The following is a 19,279-nucleotide window of genomic DNA, read 5'->3' on the forward strand; positions in this document are numbered from 1 at the left end:
AATTCTTTTCACTCAGACACAATTATGAGATTTGAAAAAAAAATATATTTTTTTTATTTATTCTCAAATATGTGAAATGCTAAATAGGAATTTCATCCTTAATTCAAATTTTTTGATTATTTTAACATTCCCACTGAAATTTGCAAATTGACCTCACATTTTTGATGTTATAAAATCATTATGAGATTAAAAAATAACGAAAACAGACATTCTGAGTCAAAAATTATTAGATGAAGTCAATTTTTTTAAATTTCAAAGAGAGTTACGAGATTAAAAAGTAAAAATTTGACATTCCATGACACTGTCAAACGTTTGATCTTTTAAGTCAAAATTATTAGGACTTTGATGATATTTCACTATCAATCAAAATCATTTTTCTGCACCTTTACAATATATGTCAAAGAAGTGAGGTAAAAATGGACATTTTAAAAAATAGAATTATGAGACACAAAATTCTAGTTATAACCTTTTAAAAGATTCTCTGTTCGAGGTTTGTTTGTGAAAATCTAAATTATAAGGGGATAAAAGCTTTATTTCAACTTTCTGTTATGTGATCAAAGTTTATTATGCCAGTTGGGAGATTAAATAAGTGTATTATAAATATCAACATAATAGAGTCAGTAAACTTTTGATATCATGGAGGTTATAGTTTCTTCTTTTCACTCTCTCTCTCAGTCAGCAGATTATCTAAAAATATAAACAAATTAACCAATGTCAGTGAAATTAGGTGAATTGTGGTTTTGTTCCAGGAAGGATTTCAATATTTACCTCCACCAACAAAGTTAGAGGAGGTTATGTTTTTGCCTGTTTGTTTATCTGTCTGTTTGTGAACAGCCTGGAGTCCACAACTTTTCTTATATTGTTAGGATTTTTTTTTTACTGAAGATTCATATCCTGATAGCCAAGAAGTGATTCCATTTTCAAGGTCATAGGTCAAAGGCCAAAGTCAGGAAAAATCGTGAAAAATTGGAAAAATCCCTATCTGTAACATTGAACAAATATTCAAAAATTCATAACTCAGTCAAAAAAGATCTTCAAATCTTTGATATTTGACAGCATTATGTAGGATTGTATCTTTTATTGACTGGCAAAGTTTGATCCAAATCTGATTCAGGTTACAGATTTTGTGGCCATTTAAATTTAACATTGAAAACCCCATTTAATGTATATTTTACATTATATCTTAAACAAACGTGCACCAATTGCTCTCATATTTGAAAGTGAGGTGCAGACTGACACTCACAGTCGCCTTTTAAAGTTCGAGCCAGATTGTGTATTTTATGTACATTTAAATTTAATACTGAAAGCCCATTTGGTGTACATTCTGCATATCTCATATACCATATATGATATATGTATACATATCATACATATAAAGTGCCTCAATCACTCTCATTTGTGACAGTTAGGTGCAAACTGGCGCTCTCAGTGATAAGACAAAGTCTGATCTGCATCTGATCCTTTTTGTGGATTTAGCGGATATTTGATTTAACATTGAAAAGCCCTTTTGATCTATATTTTGTATTATATCTTATCTTATGAAAAGCCACTTCTAACAGGACTTTGGCCTTGAAATTATTTTCCAAGGTAAAAATTTGTGGAATTGGAAACTAGCGCGATGTTCTAGTTTGTAATTTCCATCACGAATCTCTGCACTTCACCATGGTTTCAGGGCAGAGGGGTTTTTGAGCACCCTCTAGTGACTGAAGTTATATGAGACAAACACCTGCAAGAAAATATTTGGGATCCAGATTTTTTACATACCTGCTGTTCTTCTGGTTGTTTGTGATCAGCAGGTCCAGATCAGGAACTGGAAGACATCGTGGTTATTCCTCTGACGCTGCCAGCTGCATCTTAGCTACTGCTCTGACCTCTGACCCCTGACCCCAACCTTAGCATGTGTCTTTGCTAGAACTGAGAAACCAGAAACAGTCCGGACAGACAGGATGAGAGCCTCCAATATCAAGACTTTGATCTTCACTGTCATCTTCTTTTGCTGTTTTTTTTTTATTATTGTAATATCTTGTTACAATAAAAAAGCTTCAATTAATTAATATGTTTTTGTAATATCTTGTTACAATAAAAAAAGCTTCAATTAATTAATATGTTTTATATTTCTCAATCCCCAAAAACCACCTCTCTCCAATGACAGACCTTATTTACTTTTCTAACTGTATGACTATGAGATACACTAAACTTTTGTTTATTTCCTTTCTGAGGCTCCGGTAAATTTCTTCTGCAGGGCCCCACAGGACACCTCAGTGGGTCCATGTGACCAGCCTGGACCTGGATCCTGGTCTATAGACACGTCTCACTAATCCTCACAAAACCCGTTAGGACAGCAAGCAGCGCGGTTTGGGATTTGTATTTAAATCCTTTTCTGCTGCAGTGAACTGGTGTGAATGCGCACAGAGGGGGATCTAGCGGGGCACTCACTGAGCACGTGTTCCTCCCCGGAGAAGATCCTTTTTCCTTTGACGTTTAACAGTATTATTGAAAATTTGAGTTTCTCACAAGAGCAAATCCAGGAATATCAGTCTGCTTCAGAGTGTTAAAATAACACAAACAACCTACAAAATGTTTGAAGAAATATGGCAGTTACACTTATGTTTTATAATAATTGCTTATATATCAACCTAGCTGTGCCCATCTTAGAAGGTATTTCTGGTAGTGTGGATGTGATATAATGCAGTAAATAATCCAAAATGCAAGAACATGTCAGTAATTACACTGTGCAACTTTAAGGTCTGGAAAAACACAATTTAATTTATAACTCGACTGTCTTTCATACGACACAAGTTGTGTTAAAAAAAGTGAACTTGTCCTTTAAATCCACACTTATTTTGACCCGGGATTTATGACAAATTCTAGAAGACTGTAAGACTCCCAACAGCGCCATAAAAAGTCACTCAGCCATTCCTTTCACTATTTACCAACAATGATCTGTTTTCATGAAAAATCTCTGACATTTTGTTTGATACTTTTTCCTACCAACAACAATCTGATACTTTGTTTCTCAAATAAATAAAAAAGTTACTGTTATATGTGCTGTTTTTTTTCCAAGAAAAATCTATTACTTTTTGTCAGCCCCCCCAAAAAATCTGATACTTAATTTCTCTGAAAAAATTTTATTTTATAAGAAAAATGTGCCACTTTTGTCCGATATTTTTATGAGCAAAATCTGTTGCTTTTTCCAGATTCTTTTTCTTTAAATAATAAAAATAATAAGGTTTTGTCTGTTACGTTTTCCTAATTTAAAAAATATTTTCCTCCTTTTTCGTATTCACGTATATTCCAGGGCTTGCCACTAGATGGAGCCAAAACGCGGTCATTTTTAGCAGTAATCAGCAGCAGCTGAAGGAAGTTTGTGATTTTTACACAATTCACATGGTAAGACTTTCCGAATATAAAATAAATTATATGTCGTATTTTGTAAATATAGAACAACTACTAAACTGTTTCTGTAACTTAGCACTATTTGCTTTTAATTTAATGACATCCCACTTAAAATTTGAAGGTAAATGAATAAAGTCCATGTGCAAAGTTTTACAGACATCACGTATTTAAAATGCAGATTAGTTTGATTGATAATTACCATAAAACTGTCTGTTTCAGGAACCTTTTAAACTGGAATGTGTGAATGTTTTGTGCATCTATTTATTAGCATTATTTATGATTATCAATAGGAATTATTTGTTACATTTTGGATTTTATTGGGATCCTCTGGATATCTTTTACACCGTTTTTACATGGTAAAATTTTGCTTTACATTTTGTTTACATTACTTTAATATCAATATTACAAGAAAAAAAAACCCAGAGGGAAGAAGTTTGAAGATCTGGAAGTGGATTTTTCCTGCTGTGCCGTATATATATATATATATATATATATATATAAAACTCATGCACTGGTTTTGATGTGATCCATCAATCACATGAACGATGCATGGACCTGTTACAAACCACAATGGAAATAAACATTTTGTCTATATATTTTTGTATTTCACACATTATTTTACTAAACACTTTACTTTATTATTTTTACTAGGGAGGTGATATGGTTAAGGCGTTTGACTTGAAACCAGAAGATCCTTGGTTCAAATCCCAGCCTGACTAAGGGCCCTTGGGCAAGGTCTTTAATCCCCTAGTTGCTCCCGGTGTGTAGTGAGTACCTTGTATGGCAGCACCCTGACATCAGGGTGAATGTGAGGCATCACTGTAAAGCGCTATGTAAACGCAGTCCATTTAAATAAATTCACTCTTACAGCTGCTGTTTCAATCCGTGGCACAAAGCTGCAATAATCACCTCAAACTAAAATCTGATGGTTATTTCAACATATTATTTATGTCCTAACAGTACTTTGGCTCTGTTACGTCATCAAAGCGGTGAGTTTATTCCATTAAAACGTGAGTAAAGTTTTAAACTTGTCCTGCGGCTGCAGTCGGAGGTGTGAATGTTGGGCCCATCCACAGCTCTCTGCATGTTTTTAGCCTCACAAAAAGCCAGAAATGCTTCTGAATGGGTCCCGTATTTCCTCACATGCTAATTGGGTTTTGGGTTTTTGGAAAGTCTCCAGCGGGCCGGCGGGACTTCGTCTGTTTTGGGCGCGTTCACGTAAACGGGACAATCTGATCCACCAATCGGACAGGATTCAGTCAGATCAACAATAAAGTGTCCATGCAAACGTGGCTGCTGTCTTGCTGAGAGGACAGAGCTCTAATTTGAACAAAAGACACACATTCCCCAAACTTTACCCCGCGCGCGCGCGCGCTCACCAGGATTCCCAGCTGCGCGCGAGCCGCTGCGCCAACACGTGATCTATTATTCTGCATCAGATCAGATTTATTACCACCAGCAACAAAATAACTCAACTTTATGTATGTATTTAAGATGCTCGGAGTCCTTTAGGCAATTTTTTAAAGAATCCTAATAAATGGAATTCTTGTGACCAGGCGAGTCAGAGCTAATCAATCTGTTATTTTACCAGCAATTAATGTGTAAAATGTCAGAAAACGGTTTATCAAAATCAAAGAAGCCCCCCCCCCTTCTGTTTCAACCAGCTTTTTGCACACATCAGCCTCAAAGAAAGAGACATCCAGCATGAAACTTTTTATAAAGTGACTTAAAACTAGTTTTATGTAAACCGGTCATGCGGGATGAGGTTTGTTGAGAGTGCATACCTCCTCCAGGGTGGACAGCACCTCCATCACACACAGGAGGCGGTTTACATTATATTCACATGGCCAAGGACACTCGAGGAAAAACTCCCTTTGGGTTTTAAATATATAACAGTACACTTTGTGACATCACATGGTCTGCTCGGTTGTAAAAATATCAGGAAAACGTTAAAGGAAATATTTACCCCAAACTCTCTCTCTGTTTTATTTAAACGTTTTAAAGTGCCCACTTTATTCTGAATGTGAAAACTTTATCAAAAGTAAAAATCTAGACTATCTGAATTTAATTTAAAAATGTAAACACAGTGATGTTTAGTGTACAGCACTTAACATGAATAAATAATCACTTTTACAGCTGTAGTTGTCTTTGACAGATCAGTCAGGGGAAGACACAATAGAAGGTGGCATTTTTAATTTCAACACGGGATCATGATTTGTTGAAAAATAAATAGCATTTTTCCTGTCAGATATGTACTTGCTCATGAAGTCTTGAAAAAAGTCAATTTGTGAACTCCTTCGTTTAAATATATATATATATATATATATATATATATATATATATATATATATATATATATATATATATATAAGGGGGAAGTATTTTACAATTTTAAACTACATTTGAATTTTAATCTCAAACAAAAATCAAGATACAAACTGCAAGTTTTTTCCCCCACTGATTCAGACTTGATTAAACGTACAAATGCCGATTTTTCTGGCCGCTGATTGTAATTTCATCCAGTAACTAAAATATTATCTGGTTTTTAAAAACTCGTTAAATGAGCGAACTTCATGTTAGACTCTGAGATTTCTTTTTGAATTTTAGTTTTGGCACATTTTTACGCACAAGGCGTCTGTTTCCAAAGCGAACGCTGCATCGTTGGTTGTCATGTCGATTTTATCATACAAGCTATTTACATGCCCCCCCCCCCCCCCCACACACACACACACATACACGCACGCACTCTCACCCCCAGGGCGATCAGTCATTTTGCACTCAGATAACGCGTCATTCTCTCGTCGATTACGCAGCGGGATTTACATGAAACTGTTGTTTGCTCTTCAAATAGTCAGCCTGGAGCCAGCAGTCTGCCGCAAGTTAAGGACCGACTCCTTGACCTCCCTCCCCCTCTGCCTTCTCCTGTCCGATCAGCATGACAAAGCCCTGGCTGCATGAGCAGAACTCTGTCTTGGCACCGCCCGCTCCGCTCCACCTCGGAGAACATCACGGCCGTCACCTTGACTTCCACAGAAATGCGCAACAGCAGCGTTGTTGTCCCGGCGGTGTAACGCAGAAACCTCCTGCCAAACCTCTCCATCCTGGTCCGCCGGTTCCACAATACCCGACCGGTGTGGAGACGCCCGGGGCGCGTCCTGGACGCTTCAGCAGAACCGGCACCTTCATGGATAAACCCGCACCGCCGGACAAGTCCTGCCTCCAAGATGCCGCGCAGACAAATGTCACGCAGGACGCGTGGAACAGTGACCAGGAGAAGAAAACGAACGGGGGGAAGAAGAAGAAGAAAAAGAACTACCAGCGGTACCCGAAACCGCCCTACTCCTACCTGGCTATGATCGCCATGGTCATCCAAAGATCCCCAGAGAAGAAACTCACTTTGTCCGAGGTAAAACTTTCACTGTGGGGTTGTTTTGGACACGTGGTGCTTACCTGAGCATCCTGACGATTATTTAATCCACCGAGCAACCTGCGGATTATTTAATTCACTGAGCAACCTGCCGATCATTTAATCCACTAAGAATCCTGACGATTATTTAATCCACTAAGCATCTTTGTGATTATTTAACTGAGCATCCTGACGATTATTTAGTCCACCGAGTAACGTGCCGATTATTTAATCCACTAAGAATCCTGACGATTATTTAATCCACTAAGAATCCTGACGATTATTTAATCCACTGAGCATCCTGACGATTATTTAATCCACAGAGCAACCTGACGATTATGTAATCCACTGAGCATCCTGACGATTAACAGATCCTTCTTAGTGTTCTAAACTCAGGTGAAAACCCCATCTGATTCAAACGAGTGTTAAAAAGTTTAAAGCTTGATTTCAAAATGTTTTGAAGATGTAAAACAAAATCTTACCAACAATTTGACATTAACACTAGTTTGAACAATTTACTACCTGATTAAATTATTTTAACATCTGTCTTAAAACAATGTGAAGTGGTTTAAAAAAAACAGTTCAAGTAATTAAACTGGTGATCGTCACCATCTGGAACAAATGTAAGTTTTTGGTGTAACATCCAGATAATTTTATTCAAGAATCATCATAAAATGATTAAAGTCTCATAAATGTTGTGACATAAAACAGGATTGTGTGAGCGACACGTTCTCACTTTGCCTTGATAAGACCGAAACCAGACTCTGATCTCTGTCAGATAAGTTTGTCTCTCTGCTGGATGTTCTGATGGAGATAAAGGATCTCCTTCCAGACTATTTATTTTTATGTGAAATGTTGTTTTTTTGTTGTTGTTGTTTGTTTACAGATGAATGCCAGTGTTTGCATCCACACTCAGGCACAGTAATGTCACCTTAGCACTGAAATAATAATAAATTTATGATGGGGGAGGTGATGTTCTAGTGGTTAAGCATTTGACGTGAGACCAGAGGATCCTGGGTTCAAATCCCGCCTGACTGGAAAATCACTAAGGGCCCTTGGGCAAGGTCTAATCCCCTAGTTGCTCCCGGTGTGTAGTGAGCACCTTGTATGGCAGCACCCTCACATCGGGGTGAATGTGAGGCACTATTGTAAAGCGCTTTGAGCTTTTGATGCAGATGGAAAGGTGCTATATAAATGCAGTCCATTTATTTTTCTGATTTGATTTGATTTTTAAGATCCTCAGAGAGATCAGCACACTGTTCCCGTTCTTCAAAGGAAGCTACAAGGGCTGGCAAGATTCTGTCAGACACAACCTTTCATCCTACAACTGCTTCATCAAGGTTGGTATCCAGAAACGACATAAAGAACAGATACTCTAAAGTTCTCAACAAATTTCTATTCTCATGGTGAACTGACTCTTTGTTTCGGTTCAGATCTTCACAAACACACACTTTGGTGATGAACTGCAGCTTGGAGGAACTTTTACATCTCCTGTGCCTGTGTATGAGCAGATGGATAGTAGACCAAACTTTAGATAAGGTTTCGTCTCTGCAGCCGTAGCTCTGTCCTTTTGCTCCACCCACAGCTAATTAACTCAGGCGATTGTGCTCATATGAGAACCGGAACTTTAATAATCCGGTTGTATATATACTCAACACAAATATAAACGCAACACTTTTGGTTTTGCTCCCATTTCGTATGAGATGAACTCAAAGATCTAAAACTTTTTCCACATACACAATATCACCATCTCCCTCAAATATTGTTCACAAACCAGTCTAAATCTGTGATAGTGAGCACTTCTCCTTTGCTGAGATAATCCATCCCACCTCACAGGTGTGCCATATCAAGATGCTGATTAGACACCATGATTAGTGCACAGGTGTGCCTTAGACTGCCCACAATAAAAGGCCACTCTGTAAGGTGCAGTTTTATCACACAGCACAATGCCACAGATGTTGCAAGATTTGAGGGAGCGTGCAGTTGGCATGCTGACAGCAGGAATGTCAACCAGAGCTGTTGCTCGTGTATTGAATGTTCATTTCTCTACCATAAGCCGTCTCCAAAGGCGTTTCAGAGAATTTGGCAGTACATCCAACCAGCCTCACAACCGCAGACCACAGGTAACCACACCAGCCCAGGACCTCCACATCCAGCATGTTCACCTCCAAGATCGTCTGAGACCAGCCACTCAGACAGCTGCTGAAACAATCGGTTTGCATAACCAAAGAATTTCTGCACAAACTGTCAGAAACTGTCTCAGGGAAGCTCATCTGCATGCTCGTCGTCCTCATCGGGGTCTCGACCTGACTCCAGTTCGTCGTTGTAACCGATTTGAGTGGGCAAATGCTCACATTCGCTGCCATTTGGCACGTTGGAGAGGTGTTCTCTTCACGGATGATGCGAAGGAGATGTGTTGCACTGCATGAGGCAAATGGTGGTCACACCAGATACTGACTGGTATCCCCCCCCAATAAAACAAAACTGCACCTTTCAGAGTGGCCTTTTATTGTGGGCAGTCTAAGGCACACCTGTGCACTAATCATGGTGTCTAATCAGCATCTTGATATGGCACACCTGTGAGGTGGGATGGATTATCTCAGCAAAGGAGAAGTGCTCACTATCACAGATTTAGACTGGTTTGTGAACAATATTTGAGGGAAATGGTGATATTGTGTATGTGGAAAAAGTTTTAGATCTTTGAGTTCATCTCATACAAAATGGGAGCAAAACCAAAAGTGTTGCGTTTATATTTTTGTTGAGTATACATGCAGGGCAGGTTCTTCCAAGATCAGAGCTGGAAATCTCTGATCTTCATCATCAGAATGGAGATTTTAAACAAAAACAAAGAACAAGCGCATAGTGTGCACAAAGCCACGGCCCCCTGGGCAAATGTTGATGAGCTTACCATTGCAAGTGACACTTTTCTGCAGAAGGCTTTTTATAAAATATAGTTCAATGACTGACCTTTTGACCCCCAAATCGCTAGTCTTCTTGGGGTTACTGTGCATAATGCTTACACTAAGTTAGGACAGTGCAGCTGAGGTAATCTCACTCACAAATAACATGTCACATGCCTTAAATTCAACACAAGTCTTTGAAATGTTGAGTCTTTTTGTTAAATGCACTTTGAAGGGGCTTCAGATCAAAGTCCCCAGCTGCCAAACTATGTGGCTGGGACTCCTCTCATTGTCCTCCATCCACCTGTAGGTGCTGAAGGACCCAGGCAAGCCCCAGGGCAAAGGGAACTTCTGGAGTGTGGAGCTGAGCCGTATTCCTCTGGAGCTCCTGAAGAGGCAGAACACTGCTGTGTCACGCCAGGATGAGACCATCTTTGCACAAGATCTGGCCCCTTACATCCTTCACGGACAAACCCACGCTCCACCCTCGGATCCTTTGATGTGTCTACCTCTCTTGGGCTCCAGAAACCCCTCTCCACCACAGGAGGACTTGTTCCGACCAAAGCTGGACTCCTCATTTGCTATAGACTCCCTGCTACACAGTCTAAGACCAGCTGACGCCTCTGAAGACGTCGGCACAGCTTCTAAAGGCTGCTGGGGGCAGGCAGACCACCATCAGCCACCTCCTCCTCTGCAACCTCACTACGCCTCCTCCACCCGCAGTGCCTCTGCCAGCTCCATCAGTCCAGCCTCGACCTCCTCGTCATCTGATGATGAATGGAAAGGTGTGCCGCATTCTGGAAAACGCCTCCCTCCCGATGGCAAAGCGGCATCAGACTGTTCCGACTACAAGCCGCCGCTGCACAAATCGGCTCGCAGAGAGACTGTCACGCCCCCCTGGGAGCTGCCTACCTCCTACACCAAATACGCTCCTCCCAATGCTATTGCCCCGCCCAGCATGCGATTCAACGGAGGCCCTCTCGTGCCGCTCCACGGCGGACTCCCTCTTTATGGTTACGGGAGCTCTCCTGTGGCGCCTGGCCACTTCTTGGGCCATACCTATTGGCCCCTCCTCCATAGCAGGAGAGTTTCTGTCCAAGCCCCTCCCCTTTTCCTGGATCTGGAGAACATGTTGCAATCTGTGCCTCCAAATAAGAGTGTGTTCGATGTGCTCATACCCCCCAACCAGAACTCCCTCTCTCCTCACGAGACATCCAGTCAGTACGCCATGCAGAACAGACCTCCTGTGAACAGGTACCCTCAGTACTGACTCCGCCTCAGACACTCAGCTGCACCGTTTAAGGACGCGTGACAATCTACCATTAATCAAGAGCCAAAAAGCAATTTGTCTTTATAATTTAGGTCTTAATCACGTTTCCTGACTTGTGCAATGCTGCTGAAGAGCAGAGACGGAACCTCTGATGGGAAAAGTACAAATGTAAAAAAAAAAAAAAAAATCTAACGGGGAGGGGGCGTGTCTGAGAAATTAACAATAATAAAAACTGGGTCAAAATGATGCGAAAACTGGCAAACTTGTCCTCATGGGACTGAACCCTTCCTGTTTGATCTCACCTCAGGACACGGGTCTTCAAAACAAGTCACGGCACGTAGACGTTTCAGGTCTGGTTTTGGATCGTATCAGTTGACCTCCAAATCATTAGAAAAACACAAGAAGCCTCATCACAGCAACGCAATCCAGTCAGGTTTTTGGTACCAATTGAGGGGACTAAACAACACTCATAATCCAGCAGGATACCATGACCAAGACAAAATGTATGGTGGCCATCCCGGGGTGGTAGCTGTAGCCAGGTAGGGGTCCATTAAGGATTACACAGGGGTCAAAATTGAAAAAAAAAAAACACTCCGATCATATTGAAAACTGCCACATTATCTTATGATTATGAAGATTCCAAAAAGGTATAGTTTGAACCAGCTACGACTGAATGTTATGGGGTTAAAAAAAATGTCAAAAGTGGTGACAAAGATCAATTTTGTTTGGTACAGGGGTCAAAAGTTAAAGTTGCTCCAATTTTAGTAAAAAGTGATGCACATTAGTGGTTGAGCTAAGACATTTTATAAAGTAATAATTTGTAGCATCTGTCATGCTTGGTTATGGTATTATGGGGTAACATCATAGAATCCAATTGCCACTGACCTTGTTTGACCGTTACTTTGGAGTCCAAACATTACAACACAGTCCAAACTATTCCATTTATTAATCCTATTAGCTCAACCAATAATTTGCATCACTTAATAAAACTGGTGGAACTTTAACTTTTGTCCACTGTACAAAAGTGAAATTGACCTTTTGTCATCATTTTTTGATGTTTTTAACCCCATAACTCCAAAACATTCAGTCATAGATTGTCCAAACTATACCTTTTTGGAGTCTTTATAATGTGGTATACGCTTCAAAATGATTGGAGCATTTTTAAATGTTGGCCACTACGTGGCTACAGCTGCCACCCTGGGATGGCCACCATACGTTTTTGTGTCAGTCACAGTGCACAGAGGCTGGATTGTGTTTAGTAACCTCAAGTGGTGCCAATTACATCAAAATTGTAACACAAAACACACGGTGATGGTGAGTGTGTGTGTGTAATCTCCAGTAAGTGCACAGCTGAACTACTGTGTGTAAGTCAACGGTGTCTATTCTCATTCATGACCCACTTGCAGTTGCATCCAATTGCCACCGTGTGGCACCACCAGAAGATCAAAGTTGACAACTTTTCTTATCCAGCTGATTATCAAAATAGTGGCTGACTGTTTGTAGATCAACTAACTTTTTCCAGAAACTGACACATTTTTTAAATATCTTTTAAATTTGTATTTTTTAAGGAAGAGTCTATTTTGTGGAGTATTGCAGCGTCACCTCGTGGAGAAAAAAAAACAAACCAAAGCAAAACTGTACAACTACATAAAATATCTACCTCATTCTGTCAGGGAGGTGAACAATGTAATTCTACAGTACTACTATTTAAGTTGCCATTTCCAGGCTGTTTGCACTGTTTTTGTTTTTTAACATGATTTTCTTTTCTAACTTTTGTTGTAAAAGCTCATTGTGGCCTTGGGGTTTTATGAAGGAAAGTGTGAGGCTGGACTGCAGGTTGTGTGTACATGAGGAGGATGTGTGCTGTTCACACTGGGGTCAGAAAAGACTCGCATACAAACAAAATGTCCAGATGTGTGCCTTCAAACGAGCAGCCCGAGGGCTGGTTACGGCCATGCACCACAACTTCATGGTCCATAAGATGCCTTTTTTCCCCACTGAATGTCGCTTGCATGACGTTTTTGGATATTACAGTAAAAGTTCCATCAAACCCTCCAACTCACTGTCAATATGGTAAATAATCAGTTGTGGAAAATATAACTTTGGGTAAGACGTCTGACAGACCTGAGCAGAGTTCAAATTCTCTCCTTACATCAATAATTTGGATTACTGAGATTAATTTTTTTTTGGTAGATCTTTAAAGTGGCCCATATTTGAGGACAAAATCAGACTCATGTGGCCCTCAGAAAATAAATTTGAGATTAAAAATGGGATTTGGGTCACTTTGGCTGGAAATGTGAACGGTGTGTGGAATTTCCTAAATGTTTTTCTGTCTAGACTTCAACATCGGTCAGAGAGATTATTTTATTTTTCCCTAAATTTTGCGTGTCAGTCTGTGAAAGTGGAGATGGTCTGCTGCACAACCACTGGTGTCTCCGTCAGGATTTTAATGTGAACTTTGCACTACCGTTTTTTTTGCACTATTCTCATGGCTTTAAAAAAAAAAAACCCTTGTAATGGTCTTGTTTCCTCGACAGCTGAATGTTTTTGCAGTTTTGAGTCCTTGTGGGTTAAATAATCTCAGGTTGTGGTGCTGAACAGGGTAATAATAACGTATTCTGTATTTTATACAGTATTTTTTGTCTTTCTGATGCCTGATTCTGTTTTTTTATGTTACTGAATGTTTGATACGTTTTAAATTGTCACTTACAGATAACTTTATTTTTTCTGACTTTGTTAATCTGTGCTTGTTTTGTCTTGACAACAAACCTGATTAGTGGATCAGGAGTGCAGCACCACCGAGGGGTGTGTGTCTCAAATCCGGTTTGACAGTAGGACTCCTGCTGCACCTTTGATCCACGGTCCAAGTCCTTGGAATTTTCCCACAAACGCCGCGGATTTCCATCAGCGGCCGTCGGCCTCCTGCTGCTTCATGGCAGCTCCTCCATCGTCTTATCAGCTGTCCGTGTGCCTGCACTCTTTCAGTCCTCCTCTTACCCCACATCGTTCCTGTCCCCATGGAAGGGGGTCCTACAGATTGGGCTGTGTCTCCCTCCCCCATAAAGCCTGGTTCTTCTTCCTCATGCCTCCTGGACGCTCATCCTGCTGTGGGGGGGGGCACTGACCCGATGACCTCCTCCTCCTCCGGTAACAGGTCACTGAGCCGGTGTTCTCCTGCAGTATCATTACTATTTTTATGTACAGTAGTATTCAGAATAATAGTAGTGCTATGTAACTAAAAAGATTAATCCAGGTTTTGAGTATATTTCTTATTGTTACATGGGAAACAAGGTACTAGTAGATTCAGTAGATTCTCACAAATCCAACAAGACCAAGCATTCATGATATACACACTCTTAAGGCTATGAAATTGGGCTATTAGTAAAAAAAAAAAAAAAGTAGAAAAGGGGGTGTTCATAATAATAGTAGCATCTGCTGTTGATGCTACAAACTCAAAACTATTATGTTCAAACTGCTTTTTTTTAGCAATCCTGTGAATCAATAAACTAGTATTTAGTTGTATAACCAGTTTTTCATGATTTCTTCACATCTGCGAGGCATTAATTTTGTTGGTTTGGAACCAAGATTTTGCTTGTTTACTAGTGTGCTTGGGGTCATTGTCTTGTTGAAACACCCATTTCAAGGGCATGTCCTCTTCAGCATAAGGCAACATGACCTCTTCAAGTATTCTGACATATCCAAACTGATCCATGATACCTGGTATGCGATATATAGGCCCAACACCATAGTAGGAGAAACATGCCCATATCATGATGCTTGCACCACCATGCTTCACTGTCTTCACTGTGAACTGTGGCTTGAATTCAGAGTTTGGGGGTCGTCTCACAAACTGTCTGCAGCCCTTGGACCCAAAAAGAACAATTTTACTCTCATCAGTCCACAAAATATTCCTCCATTTCTCTTTAGGCCAGTTGATGTGTTCTTTGGCAAATTGTAACCTCTTCTGCACGTCTTTTATTTAACAGAGGGACTTTGCGGGGGATTCTTGCAAATAAATTAGCTTCACACAGGCATCTTCTAACTGTCACAGCACTTACAGGTAACTCCAGACTGTCTTTGATCATCCTGGAGCTGATCAATGGGTGAGCCTTTGCCATTCTGGTTATTCTTCTATCCATTTTGATGGTGGTTTTCCATTTTCTTCCACGTGTCTCTGTTTTTTTTTTTTTTTTTTTTTTTGTCCATTTTAAAGCATTGGAGATCATTGTAGATGAACAGCCTATAATGTTTTGCACCTGTGCATAAGTTTTCCCCTCTCCAATCAACTTTTTAAATCAAACTACACTGTTCTTCTGAACGTCTTGAACATCTCATTTTCCTCAGGCTTTCAAAGAGAAAAGCATGTTCAACAGGTGCCGGCTTCATCCTTAAATAGGGGACACCTGATTCACACCTGTTTGTTCCACAAAACTGATGAACTCACTGACTGAATGCCACACTACTATTATTGTGAACACCCCCTTTTCTACTTTTTTTTACTAATAGCCCAATTTCATAGCCTTAAGAGTGTGCATATCATGAATGCTTGGTCTTGTTGGATTTGTGAGAATCTACTGAATCTACTGGTACCTTGTTTCCCATGTAACAATATGAAATATACTCAAAACCTGGATTAATCTACTATTATTCTGAACACTACTGTATGTCAAGAAAACCTGCCAAATATGGCATCAAAATATGGGCAGCATGTGATGTACAGTCCAGCTTTGTCTGGAACATGCTGGTTTACACGGACAAATCTCCTGGTGAAGCAAATGGAAAAAAATCAGCGCACAAGTGTTGTGCTCGATATGGCTGAAGGACTGCACGGGCAAAATTTTTCACATCTTATATCCTGGTGAGGAACTGTTCAAAAGGAAGGTTACGATGTTGGGGGACAGTGAGAAAGAATAAACCAGAGCTTCCTTCTGAACTTCTTGTTGTCAAGAACAGGAAGGGAACATCTTCAGTGTTTGCCTTCACTGATAAAGCACCTGTGGTCTCCTGTTGCCCCAAGAAAGGGAATCATCATGTCCTGCTGCTCGGCACCATGCGCACAGAGACGCTACCCTGAGCAGCAGAGAGGAAGAAGAAAACCATAGATGGTGCTGGACTACAATGAGACAAAGGGAGGGGTGGACAACCTGGACAAGGTCACAGCTATCAACACACGACTGCCCGCTGACCCCTTGTCATCTTCTTCCACATCACTGACCCGAGTGCATTCACTGCGTTTGTGATATGGTGTGAAATAAACAAGGACTGGAACAGTGGAAAACTGAGCTGAAGGAGGTCTTTCCTGGAGCAGCTTGGAAATGCACTGGTGAGACCTCAGACTGAGAGAAGATGGTGCCTTCCAAGAGCATCAACAGCTGCTGCAGCTATTGTGAAGGACATACTGACAAACACCCCAACTCCTGCAAAGGTACAAACCCACAGGCAAGAAACGTGGCAGGTGGCACGTTTGTCCCACCTGAAATGATTCAAAGACCAACATGACCTGTTCGCAAGAAATATGTCTGCAAGCAGCAGGCACACACATCCTGTGAAAAGTCGTGCAGACGAGACGCTCAACTGAGGCATTAATTATCTGTTTCACAAATTGGTGAATTTTCAATCATGTAAACCCCCTCACACACACACACACACACACACACACACACACACACACACACACACACACACACACACACACACACACACACACACACACACACACACACACACACACACCACACACACACACACACACACACACACACACACACAAAACACAAAATCTTTAACTCTGCCACTGCCGGTTCCAAGGCAGTGGCAGAGTTAAAGATTTTCTTTCACCAAAACATCAAATCTAGTCTTGCATCTCACGTGTACCTTTTGGCAAATTGCTGCTGAACTTACAGGTCTTCTTTTATGAAAATCCTCCTCTATATCACTTCATCATGAAGCTGTATAATTGGGGATGCAAAATTCAAAACATGCACTATGCACAATTTCTCCAATCACAGCCAGAAAAGCGTATAACTTCTGGGTTGTCTGGGTGTCTTGGTAACTTTTCTCATTCTTCTTCTCCTTGCACAGTCTCTCAGTTTTTGAGAACTGTCTGCTCCATGCAGATTTACCATAGAGTGTCATACTGTTTGTATTTCTTCATAAGTTCAGGACATATTCAGTGACTTTGAAATGTTCATGTATCCATCCCCTGACTTGTCTGAAGAAAACTGGCAATAAAATTGATTATTCACAGATATTACACCAAAGCGCTCCATTACTTATGCAACTCATCATCTTGACTTTATTATTTTTAATTGATTTATATCATAACCTCCGCCAAGGAGGTTATGTTTTCGGTCGGGTTTGTTTGTTTGTCTGTCTGTTTGTCAGCAGGATAACTCAAAACGTTTTGAAAGGATTTTTTCATGAAATTTTGTGGAGTGGTTGGAAATGACAAGAGGAACAAGTGATTAAATTTTAGTGGTGATCCGGATCACGATCCAGATCCAGGAATTTTTTAAAGGATTCTTCACCGTTGCGGGATAGGGGGAATTTTGACATTCTAGTTTCTAACTCCACAAAAACAAGGCAGAAAAGCTTGAAAAAAATTAGGGTGATGATCGGATCCGGATTCCGACATAAAAGTGATTCCAAGTTCTAGTGGTATGTTTTCATGGTCAAGGATGTCAAATATAAAGGAAAGAAAAGTGTATGTATCATAGTTTTGGTTGTAACACTGAATTGTTGAATAGATCACTGTGCCAAGGAGGGAATCTCTTTAGGGTCAGTGACCCTATGGCCTTGTTTAGAGAAGTGTTTCATAAATGTTAAAAAAAATCATATATTTGCAGTTTAGTTGAATAATAAATTAATTTAGTCTCTTATTTGTTTTTGTCTAAAGGAACATGCAATATTAATATCAGTGCTCAGATGTCAGTAGCTTCTGGGAAAGGTGAAAGTTGCAATAAACTGTGATGCCAAACACTAAGGATACATGTTATCCAGTCACAGCAGATGAAACTTTTTTTTACTACTGAGCAGACATCATTGTTAGACTTTTTTAGGTTCAATTATTCCACGGCGTGTAGATGTTATGGCGTCAGTGACCCCATGGCCTTGGCGGAGTGCTTCTAGTTTATTTTTTGTATTTTATGTTTTTGAAATTGCATAAACAAATTAAAATCTGTGAAATATCAAGTGTTCCAAAAGTTTTGGAGGGCACAGTATATTATCACGAGGCAAAACAAAAAGACAGACAACCTCATTAACTGCAGTTATGTGAGGGACTGTCACACAGGTGAAACATAATCACGCTGTTTTTTTTTTGTTTTGTTTTTTTTTACAATTACTATATTTTTGTATTCTTTGTTTACACCTGCATTACATACCTAGATGTTATAGATGGTGGTAGTGAACAACAGCTAAAGCACTCCTCTGCAGTAATGATGTTATATTGCAATTTATCCATTTAAAAATAGCGCTATTATGTTTTTGCTTCTGTTTGTTTTTACACTGTTGGTCTGTCTGTTAGTGTTGGATACAAATTGTGGCAGGCCGACAGATGGTGGCTGCCAGAAAGTGTATCCCCTATGCAACTTTATTAAATAAAGACAAAATTTCCTCAAATTCACTGTAGTAATTGGGTATGAGCTCAGGTATATATGAAGCTGAAATATCTGATGGTAGGGTGTAATTTATTTAACCAGGTTAGTCCCATTGAGATCAAGATCTCTTTTGCAAGGGAAACCTGGGCAATTATAAAGTTTCCAATTCACCTAAGCTGCATGTCTTTAAATGTGGGAGGAAACCAGAGCACCAGGAGGAAACCCACACAAACACGGGGAGAGCATGCAAACTCCACACAGAAAGGCCACAGGTGGGAATCGATGACCTTCTTGGTCTGATGTGCTAACCACAAAGTCACCGTGCTTATTAATCTATAAGATACAGACAGATATCAGGGGTGGTGGCCAAGTGTTTAGTGCATTTGGCTTCACTGCCAAAGGTTCCTGGTTCGGACCCCACCCCTGCCACATTTCAATGTATAATGTGATGTTGCATCTGTTGTACAACTTGTGCCAAATCAACATGCAGACCCACCTTGCATCTGCTGTGGTGACCCTGAGTGAAATTAAGGGAGCAGCCAAAGGCACTTAACATATATGTAAATTTTACCCCCCCCACCCAAAATGGTTTAATATCAGCATGCCCATGCCAATTTAATACGAAAAAGACCATCAAAATTACAGATTTTTTTTTTTTAAATTACAGGTTTAAACTGTAAAATTTACATAAATATGTATGTGTAAAACC

The 19,279-nt window shown here is 40.1% G+C and overlaps 1 protein-coding gene across 1 annotated transcript; it reads left to right on the top strand.

Annotated features, from left to right (window-relative positions):
* Positions 1-6,331: 6,331 nt before the first annotated feature.
* LOC117520980 (forkhead box protein H1-like) lies at positions 6,332-10,972 on the top strand. Its single transcript, XM_034182320.1, has 3 exons — positions 6,332-6,802; positions 8,038-8,142; positions 10,013-10,972. Exons 1-3 carry the CDS (start codon positions 6,332-6,334, stop codon positions 10,970-10,972), a joined length of 1,536 nt encoding a protein of 511 aa, XP_034038211.1.
* Positions 10,973-19,279: the final 8,307 nt, after the last annotated feature.

This window comes from Thalassophryne amazonica, chromosome 1 (assembly GCF_902500255.1).
Source record: "Thalassophryne amazonica chromosome 1, fThaAma1.1, whole genome shotgun sequence".
Taxonomy (NCBI): domain Eukaryota; kingdom Metazoa; phylum Chordata; class Actinopteri; order Batrachoidiformes; family Batrachoididae; genus Thalassophryne; species Thalassophryne amazonica.

What these genes read in the sequence shown, in the direction of transcription:
- LOC117520980 (XM_034182320.1), top strand. Translation starts at nt 6,332, where the DNA reads ATGACAAAGCCCTGGCTGCATGAGCAGAACTCTGTCTTGGCACCGCCC. An exon ending in AGAAACTCACTTTGTCCGAG is followed by an intron (nt 6,803 to 8,037) that starts GTAAAACTTTCA and finishes TTGATTTTTAAG; the next exon opens with ATCCTCAGAGAGATCAGCAC. An exon ending in CCTACAACTGCTTCATCAAG is followed by an intron (nt 8,143 to 10,012) that starts GTTGGTATCCAG and finishes ATCCACCTGTAG; the next exon opens with GTGCTGAAGGACCCAGGCAA.